We start from the raw sequence: 17,237 nt of genomic DNA on the forward strand, positions 1-17,237 counted from the left end.
TCATGCTAAACAACCTTAAGAAGAATTGAGGCAATAGGGAGAACAGATTGATCAAAATTAAAGTTTCAAAGAATCCCTCTGTTTGATCTGTGGAGAACAGTCCGTAGGGAATCAAAACTGGATCTGAAAGACTTGTTCAGTGGCTACTACAACAGTCCAAGCAAAACAAAAAGGGGGTTAGGACTAGAGTGAAGATGGTAGAGATGAAGAGAAATGGGCAGATTTGGATTATATTCTACAGGTTGAACCAATAGTATTTGTTGATGAATTGGGTATCTATGCAAGGGAAAGAAACAAGAAGGCTCTGAGATTTTTTTTTAATTGAGGGACAGGGTAAATATTATATCTATCAGCTCATTTCTAGTCTGAGATAGGTTGTAAAGAGAATGGGTTGTCTAAATGATGAAGAAAAGAAAAACCTTTAGACTTATTGCAAGTTGAAGAAAAGAGAGCTGTTCATATTGCATCCTTCATTTCAAGTCATTCCTCTAAAGATAAATGATTAATGGATTTATAGTCCATCCAAATTCTCAGATAGCTTTGAGTTGTTAGTGAAATGCAATTACAATGCAGTAGGAAAAAGAGGTTTCCATTAGATCAACAAATAACTACTCTTATATAAAAGAATCAGAACATCTAAATTTACACACTTAAGTCTCAGACTTAATGAGTCTTCTTGGATAAAATATTTTTTTCCATTTCTCTACTACTTTTTTTAGCTATTTCTAGGTTTGCTCTGGGAGGCTTTAGAAATGGAGAAAAAAAATTATTTTGGAAGCCTTTGTTTTATTAGAGTGACCTTAGTTTTTGCGACTGTCAGACGAAGTTACAGGAGATCCCTAGACGGAAAACATGCTGCGTCCATTGAGTGCCCAGCAATTAGGTGACCAGATATCCTGAAAAACTAAACCTGATATAAAATGTCTGTTGAGTGAAATTTAAGAAATATCTTTTGAATGCCACGCAAAGCTTGCAAGAAATTAAGGGAAATTCCCAAGAACCAAAAGCAAAGAAGCAGCAGGAAACAAAGTAATAAGATGACACTGCAGCTGAGCCACCTGCAGATAGTGGCTGATCTCCGTAATCCTGAGTCTTGTTGTTACTTATTACATTATTGACGCCTAATAAATATACAGTACAGTGAGAAAGCCACACAGCTCAAAAAGACATATTTGCACTTCCATGTAAACACCACCCGGGTTAAGATACAAAATATTTCTGGTACCCTAGAATTCTCCCTTATGCCCCTCAAAGTCAATAACCTCCCAAAAGATTACCAGTCTTCTTTTATTAAAAGAATTAAGTTTTTCCTGTTGTTAAGCTTCATAAATTCATTCCTACAATATGTAATCTTTGATATCTAGCTTCTTTAGCTCATCATTATGTTGGTGAGATTCTCCATGATGACACATGTATCAGTAAGTTGTTCTTTCTTGTGCATAGTATTGTGTTGTGTATATCTATACTGCAATATTTATCCTTTTTAACTGTGATGGATTTTTCTGTTGCTTCCTGTTTGAGGCTATTATGAATACCCTATATTTGAACATTCATATAAATGTCTTTTGATGGTTATAAACACTCATTTTTGTGTATGTATGCCTATGCAGGATTTCTGGTCATAGAATTCATATATGTTTAGCATTAATAGATGCTGACAAACATATTTTCAAAGTAATTGTACAAATTCACATTCTTGCTAGCAATGTATGAGAATTTCCTTTGCTCTGTATCTTTGACTACACTAGTTATAGTCAGTCTTTTTCAAATATGGCCATTCTGATGGTGGTCTAGTGATATTTCATTGCTGTTTTAATTCTCATTTCTCTGATGAATAACTCAAAAAAAGGGAAGAAAAAGACTGACATTCCAGTGCATTGATAAAGTAGCGTTTCTGTTTGCCTTTCTGTTGCTTATTTTCTATATGTCTTACGTCTTTTTTTCTCCCTCAACGCTTCCCTTACTGCCTTCCTTTGTGTTAATAGAGAGTTTTAGTGTTCTATTTTAATTCCCTTGTCACTTCTTTTATTGTATTTTTTGAGTTATTTTCTTAGTGGTTGCCCTGGGGCTTGCAATTAACATTTTAACTTGTAAAAATCCAGTTTGGGTTAATACCAATTTAGTTTCAATAGTATGCAAAACCTTTGCTCCTAAATATCTCCTTTCCATCCTCATTACTTGTGCTACTATGTCACACAGATTGCATCTTTACACATTATGTGTCTATCAACACAGATTTAAAATTATTGCTTTACGCCATTGTTTTTTAAATTATGTAGGAGAAAAAGAGGAATTAAAAACAAAAAATACATTTATATTGGTATTTTATATTAACTGATTTGGTTATCTTTATTGGTGTTCTTTATTTCTTCAAGTAGATTTGAGTTACTCTCTAGTGTCCTTTCATTTCAGCCTAAGCGCTCTCTTAGCATTTCCTGTAAGAAGGTATGCTCACAACAAATTCTTTCAGTTTTTGTTTATCTGAGAAAGTTTTAATTTCTCCTTCATTTTTAAAGGTTAGTTTTCTAGATATAGAATTCTTGGTTCAGTCTTTCTTTCAATATCTGAATATGTCATCCCCCCACCTCTGTCCTCCATAGTTTCTAATAAGAAATCATATCTTATCAGGTTCACATTCTCCGCCTTCCCCTGGGTTTGTCATTGTTAACTTGTTGTGTTGGTGGTACTTTTGCTGCTGCTGCTTATTTGTTTAGCGACTTTCCTGAACTAAATCAGCAAAGTCTATATTCTTTGTCATGTGTGGAACTGAAGTCTCTGCTCGATTAGCTTAGTGGTCATCTAATGATTGCACAGAAATTTCTTTAGATGCCTTGGACCAATAAATCTCCCAGCCTTTCCTGAGGGCCTCTGTTTGCCTGTCGGGACATGCCTTTAAGATTCAGGCAGGCCTTAACTTGCAACAGTGCCTTAGCTGTCACTTTCTGCTGATGCAGAGCCTCAAGGTCAGTCAGAGGTGAGGGCTCAGGATTTGTGTGCAGCCCTGGTCGTTCGCAGCCCTCGGATGCTCACAGCCCTGTACATGCATGTGGCTTGTTGATTCCCAGAAATATGTTGGAGTTTTACAAAGTCCATTATGGACATCTTATTCCCCAGCTTTTTCTTTTAAATTTCTTGATTGTCTTGTTTATCCCAACTATTAACTCTGCTTCAGGCAGCTGCAATGTTAAATAATTGCAAACAACCCCAGGAAAAAGGCTGTTTGCACTGGGTGAGCTCCGAGTCAGGCCAGATAAAGACAGCTTTGCAAATGGGTTTTCCAAGGAATTGACAGACAATTTTTTGGAAACAGGGCTTTTGGAGAGTTCCAAACCTGTCCTTCCCCCTTTAGGCTGCTGGTTCTCACTGTGATTGTGGGACTATTGGTTTTCAAAGCTACTAAGGAGCTGGCTGTTCTTACTAAGATTCACCCAATTTTCTTGAATAACTGTTCCTTTGGTTAATTTCCAGAGTTCTGAAAAAGTTGCTTTCGACGATTTTGCCAGTGTTCCTATTCTTTTACGGAGAAGTGGGTTTTCAAAATTTCCTAGTTTGACGTTTCTGCTGATGTGCTGAAAGCCCAATTTAAAAATAGATGGAAAATGCAAGTGTATACTTCAAAAAAGAGGATATTCAATTTGACTTCTTACTTTTCCATTGTTTTTTTTTTTAAAGATTGGCACCTGAGCTAACAACTGTTGCCAATCTTCTTCTTCTTTTTTTTTCTGCTTTTTCTCCCCCAAATCCCCCCAGTACATAGTTGTATAATTTTTAGTTGTGGGTCCTTCTAGTTGTGGCATGTGGGAGGCCGCCTCACTGTGCCCTGATGAGCGGTGCCATGTCTGCACCCAGGATCCATACCAGCGAAACCCTGGAACGGCGAAGCAGATCTAAACTCATGATTTTACTTAATATGATGCTGCTGTGTGTATATTCGTACGTTTACATCTTCTGACAGTTCTTAAAGGCATAAGATGGTCTTGCACTCTGAAAAACAGAGCTCAGATTTCTTTAAGTGCTTTCAATGTCATGTCTAATTTGCTTTATTGGTCTTATAAAGAGGAAGAGATTAGTTTTGTTGGTTTTAGCTCCCAAGATAACAGAAGCAGGGAAGGAAAAAAGAGTTCTCTTATTCTAGGAGGGAATAACTGGACAGGACGAAATGCTAATAGGGAAAAAATGCCAAAGGCTGCCATTTTAAGCTGCCATAATGATTTCTCAGCTTTGTGCAGATTAAAGGGCTTTGTTTTTCTACACAAACGTTGGCTTCCTTACGCCAAGTTAATCATGCCCCTTCTAGCTCTAAGGCAGGAGAGTTAGTGAATTTTAACTTTATTTCAAAGGGAAAAATTTAAAATGTGCTTGCTTGCAAAGATTCACTTCTGCCTGCATTCTTCAGATTTCTAGTATAGGCTGTGGCTTAGAGTCAGGAAGCTGAAGTAGATTGCTTTGCTAATTCTCCCTGGCTCCCTTCCAGATCTCTCTGTGCCCATAACCCAGCTCTAGGTGGTATTCTGGCTGAGGTTTGTAGGAGGCAGACCCATTTGGCTCTAAAATAAATGGACAATGTGTGATTCTTTAGAGATAAATGCATCTTTTTTTTTTTTTAGTTGCAAGTGCCAGGGCCAAATTAGGTGACTCTAAACCAGTTATCAATCTTTGTTCTGAATTTAGGGTCGAAATGAAGATGGTTAGAGTAAGATGAATATATAAAAGGAAATAAATTAGGCAGGAAAATGAAGCATGGAGGAATTCTTTTCCCACTTCTGTTTTCTCCCAATCCTTATCAAAGCTGATTCTGCTGAGGGCATCAGATAGAACCAATATATCAAGATGTGCTGAGCTGTTTAGGGAGATTACAAGGGAATTCTATCTTTACTATTTTCTTAAAAAGAATCAAAATATTTGACATTTAGAAGTCTGGTCATTGTGAGCTTCACAGAATGTTTTAAGAAAAAAAGATATTTCCTATGGAGTTTTTATACTTATTTCTCATCCATAAAATTTTATTACAAAATTAGTTCTTGATTTCCAATATTAAGAATAATATTAAGGACAAATGATAATATCCTAGCTTCACCCAGAAGTGCAAATCTTTAACTATAAATTTTAATCTTTGCCTCATTAAATCTTTGGCCTAAACTGCCAAAGCAAAATGACTATTTTAAATTTTTTTTTTTTTTTTAAATCGCTCATTTGTAGTAGTGAGAAGTCAAATAACTATTTAGAATGAAAAGTTAACTCCTGAGTGATTTCTCTGGCAAAGCAGCTTATAAGTTATTCCAATGAATGACTAGAGTAAGTGTATTTAGAGTTACAAAAATTTGCAGGAAAAAATGTGTACAACCTCAAGTCACTAATTTTAAGTGATGAACAAAAATTACGAAGCTTTTGCGTGGTACACCCTGAAACTACCTAAGTATCATAAAATAAAATAGTATATAATGTAGGTAATATAATATATAATAAAACAATCTAATACATATAACATGTGCATGATTTATAATGTATGATAAAATTAATATAATATTGCTCTGATATTTATAATCATTCACATGTCATCATTTTTGTCTCCTCCCCAAATAAAAGCTCCGAGGGGGAAAGCATTTGTCTGTGTCTTCAGTGTCTGAAACAGGAACTGGCAGCTGAAGGTGCTCAGTAAATATTTATTGAATGAATGAATGACTAACTCGTGTATCATATTTAGTTCTCTTTGAACATAAACTGAATTTGCTAAGTTTGACACCCTAGAGATTAATCGGGAGCGAGAAAAGCTTTAAATTCATGGATTTGATTTCACAGGCTGAGGTGGAAGTGAAGGTGTCAGCATCGCTAAAACTCTGTGGAAAGACCAAAAGTAGATGGGGTTTGGGTGACCTTTTGGGAAGGCTGGAAACTCCACTTTCCTGTAGTCTCAATTTATCAGGAATCTTTCTCAGACCTTGTCTGTGAACTGCATTCTTTCCTTCAATATATTAAAGAAGTTTTCTTTGGTAGTTCTCATCCACATTTTGCTAGGGGTCTAATGTAGTTAAAATCAATTCTATTTAAAATTCTCTAGGGTTAAGAAATCTCAATATGTTCTGACTGAGTTGAAATATTTCCGTTGGAGCCACCTGCTAGTCTGCACAGTATGTAGCCTTTTCCAACTGGCTTCTTTCATTTAGTCAAATCGTTTGTCTTTGCTTTTCATTATTCTGATTGGTTCATAAAGACATTCCAAGCTGTTGCTAGAGTCACCTTGTGGAAGTTAAATAGAAGATGTTTTGTCATGTACGAAACAAAATCAGAACTAGGACATGTCAGCAAACATTACATCTGAAAAAGGAATAATTTCAGCTCACTTCTACCAGGTTTTCAAAATTGTCAACAAGCTCTGAATCTTTTCTATATACCTATTGCCCCTTGTTTTATCTAACATTTTTTTGCATTTCAATTATTTATGAAAAACATTAGATGAAAGTCAAGCTAAAGCACATGATACAGACATTACGCATGCCTCCTAAATCTCTTAAAACTGGCTTTTTTCTTGGACAGATCAATTGCTAATGTAGGTATCTAGTTACACGACTCAGAATAATAGGGAGTTAAGTGCGGCATGTTTGTTCTATTGCTTGTTTATTATAATTATTCATGTTTCTCTTCCTGTGCGCTTCAAACGCTGTTGCACCAATGCTCCCTTCTGTTCTAACCAGTACAGTTTTTCTCTCCCTTGAGAGAGATTACCATGAACTCTGCAGTCCATTTTCCTTGGATTATGGTATAATGTTATCCATAGCAAGGAAGAATTTTTAACTTTTTTGCTGTCAGAAATTCATGTGATTGTCAATCAGTTACGTTGAAATGGATGATAGTACTGTTTAGTACTATTATTTTATTTTGCAGAGTGACTATCACAACTGCCAGTACAGAGATCCCTAGGAATATTCTACACCTTTTTACATATCATTATAACAACACAAAAGATCAAAATAACCGCTCAGCAAGTAGCAATCATTTTTAGTATATCTTATTTAAAGACCAATAACAGGACTGGATGCTCACAGCTAAAATAACCAGAGGTTTGGATTGAATATTTAGCTAATTATGGGAACTACCACCTCCAAATTTTTTTCTTGGAAAAAAGCTAAACCTTTGCAAATATGCATGTTTCCTTGTTTTAGCCTATTGTTTGAATTCACAAATCTCAAAAATAGCTCAATTTTGAAAGATTTTGGTGTATATGTCACATCACTAAATGTTTACTACGTATCAAAAGGATGCATGAGACTCTTTTGGGTACTATATTTATACTTATCATATAAAATAGAAGAAATATCATTATTATTTAACATTTATGTAGAATGCATTGTGCTCCTATATGATGGAGAGGTAGCCTGAGCTCATACTTTTAGTGGCAACTTGGCTGCCACACTAACCACTACTACTATTATCAGGTCTTGATTCTGTGTTGTCAGGCTTGTTCTAATTGCTTCATATGGATTTTCTCTTTATACTCTTATGACCATATTGCAAGTAGTACTGTTATCCCCATTTTACAGATGAGAAGGCTAAGGCACATAGGTTAAATAATGCAATTTAGGAAACTCAGAGTCATGGCTCAGCTGGTATCCAAATACAGTTCTGGTTCTAGAACCCAAGCCCTTAGCCATTATGTTTGCTATACTATGTCTGAAGGCTATTACACAAAAAAGATACATATTGTCACAGTGCAGTTTAATGTTTATATACTTTCACTTCCTGTCTCTATTTTCTCCTCCCACACAAACTCTGTTGTGGATTTCAATGAATTACTTTGGAATTCTATATTCCTTGTCCCCATCTTTCTTATCCTGGACGACTTCTTCCTGGAGGACATTTGAAGCTTTCCATCTTTCAATTAAAAAAAAAAAGCTAACAGTAGCTGCAACTTATTTAGGGATACACTGAATTTATCTCCTTAAAGTTTATTTTCACAGAAACAGAAAATACAGGCAAACATGATTTTTTGGGATGACTTTTATTTTTAGATTCTATTACAATGTGTAAGTCTCAAGTATTAACTACAGTATCATTTATGACAAACTCAAACATTTTGAGCATTCATAGATGTATGAAATTTGTAAAGAATTCTATGTAAACGGCATTATTATGTTCATGGCTATTCATTCTTTTTGAAGCAATTCTTGATTGTTTTCCTCAAGAATATAACATAATAAACTACAGATATTTCAAAAATTGGTGGCCTTTATACATAGCTCCTAACCCAGGCCAGTAACTTGGCCATTCTAATTTAGCTGGCCCTCCTTTCATTATTTCCATTAACATTTCTCTGAAATTGCTATTTAGAACTGCTTTATTTACATATGCATTTTATCTTACCTCTTTTTAATAAAGCTATCAAAATTCTATAAAATCATGCTGAACATCTTGGGTTGAGGTTTTCAACGATCAGCCTTGTTGAGCATCAACAATCAGAAACAGCCCAAAGTCACGTAGATCTTTTGCAAACTATGTACCAGTGAAAAAGGTAAAATGAGATTCTCCCACTTCTATCCAAATTGTATGTATGGATTTGTGTTCAAATCTGTTCACTTCAATTTGATTGTGATTTAAATTTTACAGTGTAACTTCCATTCTATATCATGAGGTGAAATGAGTTCAGTGATTAGGTAATTTAAGTATTACTATGACAGTGCCATCTGGAGGGTGATATCTCATATTCAGTACCAAAGAGTAACTTACTTGAAAAAAGAAGTCTCATTTTCCTTCAAGCTTACACTGTACTAAATGAGTGCCTAGTTACAATTACTTTTGTTTTTAATTGATAAAAAGTCACAACCAGACATTCCTGGGAAAACATATATATACAAAACCTAACTATGTTATATTTAAAAAGAAATATTGTTCAACATGGAATAGGTTCAGCATGAACTAGAAGGAAGAGTGACTTTGTAATTTTTTCTTTTTTTGAAATGCTAAGAAGAAATTGTGTTGACGAACCAGTTGCCAATATTTTTTTTTTACATAGAAATCAGGCAATGTAAAAATATCAATAGTAAATGACACATAACCTGTCCACTTTTCACACTATATTATATATGCAGACTACAGTTATATTTATATGGATTTAAAATAATGAGGACAGACTGAATTCAAATTTAAGGTGATATTAATATCTTAATTTAATGTATTAAAAAAGTCTTACAAATGTAATATATTTTGCATGGTTCCCTAACTAAATTGTCAAAACCTATTTTCAGTAGACTTAGCAGGTATGTGATGCGATGCTCTACATAGTCTAAGAAAACACTGCATGGTATCTTTTGTATTAAATAAAAAAGAGGCTCAAATAACCTAAGATGAATGATTGAACATAGTTGTAAAGAATCTTTGGCCCTAGATTTAATTTCATATGTACCCTAAGACAAATGTCTAGAAGTGATAATCTCCTTCATGAATGTTATAAAATGCATCACAATTTTAAAATGTACTAGATAGGAAGTTCTGTGGAAATGTCTCATTTGTTTTTGTCTATCTCAATAACTTTGTTTCTTAGTCTCTCTTGCTATCTCTCATTCTTTACTCTTATAGGTATGTTTCTTCTTATCTTATAGGTACGTTTCAATCTTCTTTATTTTTAACTAGCCAGAACAACAAAAAATATGTTTAAATACTTATTATAGAAATATAATTTCTGTTCTTTTTAATTTAAAAAAGCAAATGAATGAAATATGTTCTATATATTTACTTTGAAAACTCCCACAAAATCTTCTAAATAAAACTACTTTCTACTTCTGTAACTCAGTTTTTGCCTATGCATGAATAACCTGATAGAAGAAAGATCTCATATTCCTGGGATAATCTCATGAAAAAATGTATCACGGCCATTTCTTTTCAAGCCAGAATTAACAAGGATTTTTTTAAAAGCTAGATTTATAAACCTTGGTAGGAAGACAATAGCTAAAGCAAAATGAATATGAGCTTGGTAAACTATAAGCTCAGGGTCCTTTATTGACTGATACATAATATATCTCATAGTTATAAAATTTGAAGGAGAAAGAGACATCCTTCTCATTTTATAGATGAAAGACTAGAGGTCCAAAAGGATTACTAGCACAAATTAGGATAGTAGGTTAGTGACAGGAAAGCAAGTGGCAAGCATCCCAGTTGAATGCTCTTTCATTCATACGAAACACAAGTCTGTTGAAAGCTTGCCATAAATTGTGACTTAAAATCTTGCCATACACATTTAGGATGGTTTGGAGGTGAGGCAGTAAATACTGTGCCCAAGTCGTTATCTGCTCAAACATGTACCATGGTATCAAATAGCTGTCTGCATCTCAGGAAGCACTTCATCGAAGGGAAATACCAACTTTGTTTAGTGCTAAAGAATGACTAAACAATACTGCATGAGGAAGCAGAAAATTGTGACAAAAGAGATTAAGAGTTGGGTCATTATTGGTGTTTTGGGGCAGCACGGTACAGTGTAGATTTGATAAATATTAGTGAATAAAGCTTTCTTCAGTTGCTTCTTTTCTCAATTATCTTCACTTTTTTTCTTTTGAGGACATGTACTTAAAATAATTTTTCATGTTCTGTGGTTATTGTATGAACAAAGAAGGATATAAAAAAAGGCAGGCTACGAAGCACAATACTCTAAAGGTTAGTCTTATCCTGGGTGGTATATGAGTCAGGATGAATGAAAAGTATTTGGTGAAATGAATAACCTACATACATTTTCCCATGGCATTTTATAGGCATGTATAAACTGGTTCTGATGCAATATAGAATAAATTTAAGCACCTCAAAATATAGAATGACCTCTGTACATGGATAAAAGAATCTTGTTCCCTAATAACAAGATGTTTTAACTAACCATTCATTACTAATGTCCATTCCTTCTAATGGGGCATTTCATTGCAAAGCCAAGACAAAATACTTTTGTAGCTATGCAAATGATAGATATTTGTGTGTGTGTGTGCGTGCCTGTTTGTATTTGCATGGGAAACACGAATGTTTACAATCCTGTGAAAATATGACAAGGCAGATTTTCTACCTGCTGTTTTGATTGATTAAAAGCAAATAAAATTAAATCACCTTTGTTTGCTATAATCAATAATCCCTATAGACTTATTCTTAGAATTCAAGTCACTTTTACCAATGCAAAAATAGCCATCTGCTAATGCTGCCCACCTACCTTAGGGAATCAGAGCTAGCGACTGCACTGACTTTGAGAATATTTTGATAAAAAGTTTTGGCATAGACCTCCTTAAAAGAGTCTTATTAACACAAATATATCACCTTCACAGGCTGTAAACAATATATCAAAAATGAAGCTCTATTTTTTGCTTTCCTTGCCATCTTTCTCTTTGTCTTCCTTTTCTGTTTTGTCTTTTTCATATTTCTCTTTGTCTGGCTTTGTTACACTATCATATGAAGGGGGAGAGACTGTTGATGGGGTTGCATCTGTTTTTTCTGTACTTGAGTTCTCATTAACATTATCAAAAACCATATCTTTTTTACTAGGCAAGTCATCATCTCTTTCTCCATCTTTTATATATATGCTTGATATATTTTTGACATTTTGCCGTAAGCGGTAACGTCTGTAAGCACGCTGAATGACAGTAGCAGACACATCCTCTTGTTTTCGTTTTAGTGTAGTTGTGATTGGTTCATAGGACACTTTAGAAGGATTTGCAGACATGAACCTTTCTTCCATCTGTGAACGAAGAGAGTCCATCTCTCCACTTTCACCCAAAACACGCTTTGTAAAGGCAAATAAGATGTCAAGACAATGGATCCGGTCCCCACTGACCATGGGCAGGTCCATGGCAATGAGCTGGACTTTGTTTGGTTTTGCTATGAGAAGAGGAGGATCCAGGGCAGCTGCAAAATCAGAGAGCTTGGAGAACTCTATAAACTGAGTGGCATCAGGATCAAACTTCTCCCAAACCTCGTAGAACATCTCAAAGTCATCCTCACTCAGGGGCTCAGTACTTTCCTCAGTAGCAACACTGAAGTTCTCCAGGATGACAGCGATGTACATGTTCACCACAACCAGAAATGATATGATGATGTAACTGACAAAATAGAATATCCCAACTGACGGGTTCCCACAGTCTCCTTCAACTGAACTTCCAGGATGAACTTTTCTTGGGTCACAATCGGGTGGTGCACTGTTGAGAATAGGTGCTAGCAATCCATCCCAGCCAGCAGAGGTGGTAATTTGGAACAGGCAGATCATGCTGTTGCCAAAAGTTTCGAAGTTGAACATGTCATTAATTCCAGCTTCCTTTTTAACATAGGCAAAGTTGGACATTCCAAAGATGGCGTAGATGAACATGACCAGGAAGAGCAGGAGGCCGATGTTAAACAATGCAGGGAGGGACATCATCAGAGCAAAGAGCAGCGTGCGGATCCCCTTGGCCCCTTTGATCAGACGGAGGATTCGGCCAATGCGGGCAAGACGGATCACTCGGAACAGGGTAGGGGACACAAAATACTTTTCTATCAAATCAGCTAGAAACATACCTGGTGAAGAGGGAAGGAATAAAAAGGAAATATTTAAATATCCATGCTACAGAAAATCATGACTCTAAACAGTTTTATCTCCCATCTCATCTCTTAGGATTTCAGGACTGTCATTTTATACTGAAAGCAGTTTCACAGCAATCAAAGGATTGAGAAATCTCAAAGAAAATTAGAATTACCATGGTGACATTTTCTCGCCTTTACTATTGCTGGGCCTTATTTTTTTCCTTCACAATAATTTTGTAAATTATAAGGACAACATCTTATACTCATGTAGAAAATTCAAGCAATACAGTAAAATGCTAAAATGCTAAAAAGGAAATATAAATCACCCAAACTATCATCAACCATAACTATCGTCAATATTTTATTATCACCCCAGACATTTTTCAATGCTAGCACATACAAACATATACACATGAATGTAATCATATTATACAAGCTTATTTTTGTAATCCAATTGGGTCACTTCATCATATGTCATGGAGATATTTTCATACAAATAACAACAAAATAATTCCTTATAGTTGTATGATGTTTTGTCAAAATAACCACATATTGAAGAATTTTATGTTGTTTTCAATTTTTTTGGCTGAGATGAACATCCAAGTTGGTATATTTTTTCTAGTTGCATGAGCATACTTTGATAATATATTAATAGAAGTTAGGTCAACCAGTATATTTAAAATTTTGTTCTATATCACCAAATCTATCTCCAGAAAGTTTATACAAATTAACACTCCTACTAGAGGTATGTGAAAGTGCTCATATTGCACATGCTTATCAGTACTGTCATTCATCTTTATAATTTTTACTAGAAAATCCTTATAATGTTTACAACATCTAATTGTTCTAATTTATGTGCATTTCTTTTGGAAAAAATAATCCACATTTTTTGTTTATTGGATATTTTGTATTCTTTTTCTTCTTTTTTCTTTTTTTGCTGAGGAAGAGTTGCCCTGAGCTAACATCTGTGTCAGTTTCCCTCTGTTTTGTATGTGGGTTGCCACCACAGCATGGCCACTGACAACTGGTGTTGGTCTGTGTGCAGGAACCAAACCCACGCTGCTGAACTTAATCAGTAGGTCACCGGCTAGCCTCAGACATTTTATATTCTTGTTGGCTATTTTCAACTTTCTCTTTTTTTGCATAATTAGGTTGTCTTCCCACTTTTCTAATGGGAGATTTAGTATTTTATTATTGATTTATGAGAACTATTTTACTATTGGAAGTACTAATCCTTTGTTGGCCTTAAATGCTCCATAATTTTTTTTTTACTTGTCCTTCATTTCAGCCTTTTTTTTTTTGGTGGTGGTGAATTTTCCTCCATAGAACATTTTTATTTTTATGCAGTCATATCTATTGTTTTTTCTTTATAGACACAAGTTTGTGTCATGAATCGAAAGGACTATTCAAGTTCATGGTTAAAAATCTATTTCTACTAGAATCCATTGTTTTACACTTTATTCTTTGACTCGTGATCTTTTCACTGAGTAAATGAATAATTCTCTATGTATTGACATTAAATTATCTATTTGAATTCAGTAAGCTTTTTAAATCACAGTTTTACTTCATCAATGTTACAATGTTATAATAGTCTTAATATCTAGCAATATGTCACCACTCTAATTTTTCTTTTAGATGAATTTTAGAATCATTTATACTGATATTGCCAATTTATTACTCCCATCACACAAAAAGACTTGTTGATATTCTCATTGGGATTACACTGAATTTACAGGTTGATTCATAAAAGAGGGTCACAATTATAGTGAGAGCCTTCTTATTCAAGGACAAGATAAGCCTTTCAATTATTTAAGCCTTCTTAAAAGTCTGTTAGTTTTCTTCATAGAATTCTTATTAAAGTTGTTACTAGATATTTACTTTATTTCTACAGTAACTGTGAACGAGCTTTTTCTTTAAGAACATTTTCTAATTTTTTTGTCCACATATAAAACAATTATTACTGTTGGTACATGTAATTGAAAATTTGTACCTTCTGAACTCTAAATGAATCAATTTTTTTAGTTGACTCTCTTTAATTTTTAAAGAATGCCATAATATGACATGACGATAAAGATAATTTGCTCCACTGTTTAAAAATAAGTACCTCTTTGTTTTCTTTTTAATTGCATCAGCCAACACTGGTACGAAAGAGGCAACAGAGGGACATTCCTTTCTTCTTCTTAACTTAATGGGAATGCTTCCACTATTATGCTTGTTGGTAGTGTGAGATTCCTACCTAAATTTTAATTTGTTTCCAAATATCTTAATTTTAATGTCACCTCTGGTCATAATACTCTTTTTTCAAAAAATTGATTTTGAATGCTTATTCTAAGTTCTGTGGTACTCAGTGTTAGGGTTCTAGGTTATGTGAACTTTAATCTTTCTGGGCCTGCCTGTTTCATAATCTGTAAGTTGAGTTTGTATTAAACGATCTTCATAATTTCTTACTGTCTAAAATTTACAATTCTAAAAATAAATGCAATCCTAAAACACCGGGCAAGGCACATACAGATAAGGAAAAAAAAAAAAGAGGATAGAAAAATAGCTGTGGTAATGGAAGAGGAGGAAGTATAAAATCATGTACTGTGATTCACAGACATGACTGCGGATGGTTGAGAAATGACTACATTTTACAGACTCGCCAAGTATATGGGCATGAGAAATGAAGATGGCATTTTGTGAGACCTTAACTTCACTTTGAATTCAGGAAGAATTTTCTCAAAGAGTCACTAATATTCTAGCTATTAATATCATCATTAATCAAGGGACAGTTCTCATATGTGCTAAGAAAGGGAAGTGATTTCAGATTCTGCACTGGTCTTCTAAAACATGCCTACATGTAGACATAGTTGCTACCTTTGTGAAGGTAATCTTGGAACTCAAATATCAAGGAGTATTATGTGCTTCCAACAAATAGAAAACTTGTGGCTTTGTGTAGCATGAACCCAGGAATTCTGACACAGAAGTTTTTGTTTTGTTTAGTTTTGTTTTTAAGCTTCCTTCATTCTTTCACTTCACTTACTCGGAAGCAAATTTACATTCAAGAATTCAGAAACTTCTCTGAGCATGTGTGTTTGGTTTGATTCAAAATTAAAATCTCATTAATAAATGGTCTTACCTACAATGGAGAGAATCACAACCACAAAATCAAAAATGTTCCATCCTACAGTGAAGTAGTAGTGTCTGAGGGAGACCAGTTTCAGCACACATTCTCCAGTGAAAAGGATAATAAAAACCACGTTTATCCAATATAAAACATCAGTCATGTAGTCACTTTGTCCCTCTTTTTCTACCATCATGGTGACCATGTTTAGGCAGATAAGAACCATGATGGAGATATCAAAAGCTTGGTTTGTTACGAGGTCAAATATACATCCTTGGAACTTGTTCTGCAAAGAAACAAGAATAATATGGAATGTAGAGTAAATTTACAAATAGTGTTCACTAATCATTGCACTAGTAACAATTTTTTTAAAAAGGTATGTCTTCAAAACTTGCATAAATTATCCCTGGCCTTGCTTTCCCTATCTTGCTTTCTACAAGGTTATCTACAATCATCCCTATCTTGTTTTCTGTAAGAAATATTATCAATGGGTTAAATCCAAGTGAGAGTAAATGAAAACTTTTTGTTGTTGTTGTAGACTTTCAGTATATCAGGCCAGTCTTTAGTTAGCCTTGTATACGAACATTTGCTTCTAAGCTTATATCCACCCTAGGATGTTATATATGAATTACCACGATCGTAAGGTAATTTTTTGTTAAGAAAACCTCAGCCCCATTGCCTGAAGTATTCCAAGTTTCTATAATAACATATCTCTAAATTTCTACTTTGTTTTATTATTTTAACTAAAGTGTTGTTTTTTCTTGTACTGATATTACTGCTAAAATATCAGAGACCTATATTTTCCTATCTCTTCCTTGCATAGAACATATATTTCTAGACATAGCCATACTTACTTATTACCTTTCTTGTCAATCTCACTGCTAGTATTAGGCTTTCCAGGAAACACATTTCAAAATCCCTTTAATAGTTGTATAGGCAAGTTTTAAAGTATTGTATCAAGATCAGGTAGAGTACTCAAAAAATTAAATACCAGGGCTTTAAATTCATAGATTATGATTCGGTAGGTCTGGCTGAGACCTGGCAGTGTTTCCGTTTAAAAAGTGCTGGGGGATTCTCATGTAGCTAGCTCGGTAATAATTGGGTATCCACCTGTAGGATGCTCTGTCTTTAGGTATGACTCTTTGGTAAGGTGTGTTACGTTGAATATAAATTGAAACGCACATAATGCATTTAAATGTTTTTTTCAATTGTTAGAGGAATATAAAGTACTCTTTGACCGCTAAGCCTCACTATTTCCATCTGAGCCTATTCTGGTCTTTGACCCCACGGTAGGGTAAAGTTCAGATTCATGACCAATTTAGTTGCTTCTTTTGCTATTTGTTGTAATATCAAAGATCTACATGTTAGTTTCACCCTACTGATAGATAGCAATCACTACATTATAAAATCACCATTTGCATAAATAAATTTCAATCAGAAGTACATTCTATTTTGATTCTCTGTAGGCCATTGTACTAGTAGTAAGTTGTGTGCTAACATAAAAGTGAAACCATATATAGTTATTTTTAATTTTTAAAGAAAAACAAAAAATAAGAAGAAATATTAAGAACTGTGATCATGTTCAAAATACATATATTTAGTTATATAAGGACTTTTC

The 17,237-nt window shown here is 34.3% G+C and overlaps 1 protein-coding gene and 1 long non-coding RNA gene across 3 annotated transcripts in view; one reads left to right on the plus strand and one right to left on the minus strand.

The window, feature by feature from the left end:
* Window positions 1–17,180, plus strand: part of LOC111768915 (uncharacterized) — a 53,019-nt gene extending 35,839 nt beyond the window's left edge. Inside the window, exon 2 of the long non-coding RNA XR_002801599.2 lies at window positions 12,285–17,180. This is a non-coding gene — a long non-coding RNA (uncharacterized lncRNA). The remainder of the gene's footprint in view (window positions 1–12,284) is intronic.
* The window catches only part of SCN9A (sodium voltage-gated channel alpha subunit 9), a 168,453-nt gene continuing 159,193 nt past the window's right edge, over window positions 7,978–17,237 (minus strand). For both annotated transcript variants that reach the window (XM_070241986.1, XM_023623076.2), the window contains 2 exons: window positions 15,635–15,905; window positions 7,978–12,510 (listed from right to left, as the gene is read on the minus strand). In XM_070241986.1, coding sequence (XP_070098087.1) covers window positions 11,318–12,510; window positions 15,635–15,905 — 1,464 coding nt within the window. In that variant the 3' untranslated portion in view covers window positions 7,978–11,317. The remainder of the gene's footprint in view (window positions 12,511–15,634; window positions 15,906–17,237) is intronic.

Source organism: Equus caballus, chromosome 18 (assembly GCF_041296265.1).
Source record: "Equus caballus isolate H_3958 breed thoroughbred chromosome 18, TB-T2T, whole genome shotgun sequence".
Lineage (NCBI taxonomy): Eukaryota > Metazoa > Chordata > Mammalia > Perissodactyla > Equidae > Equus > Equus caballus.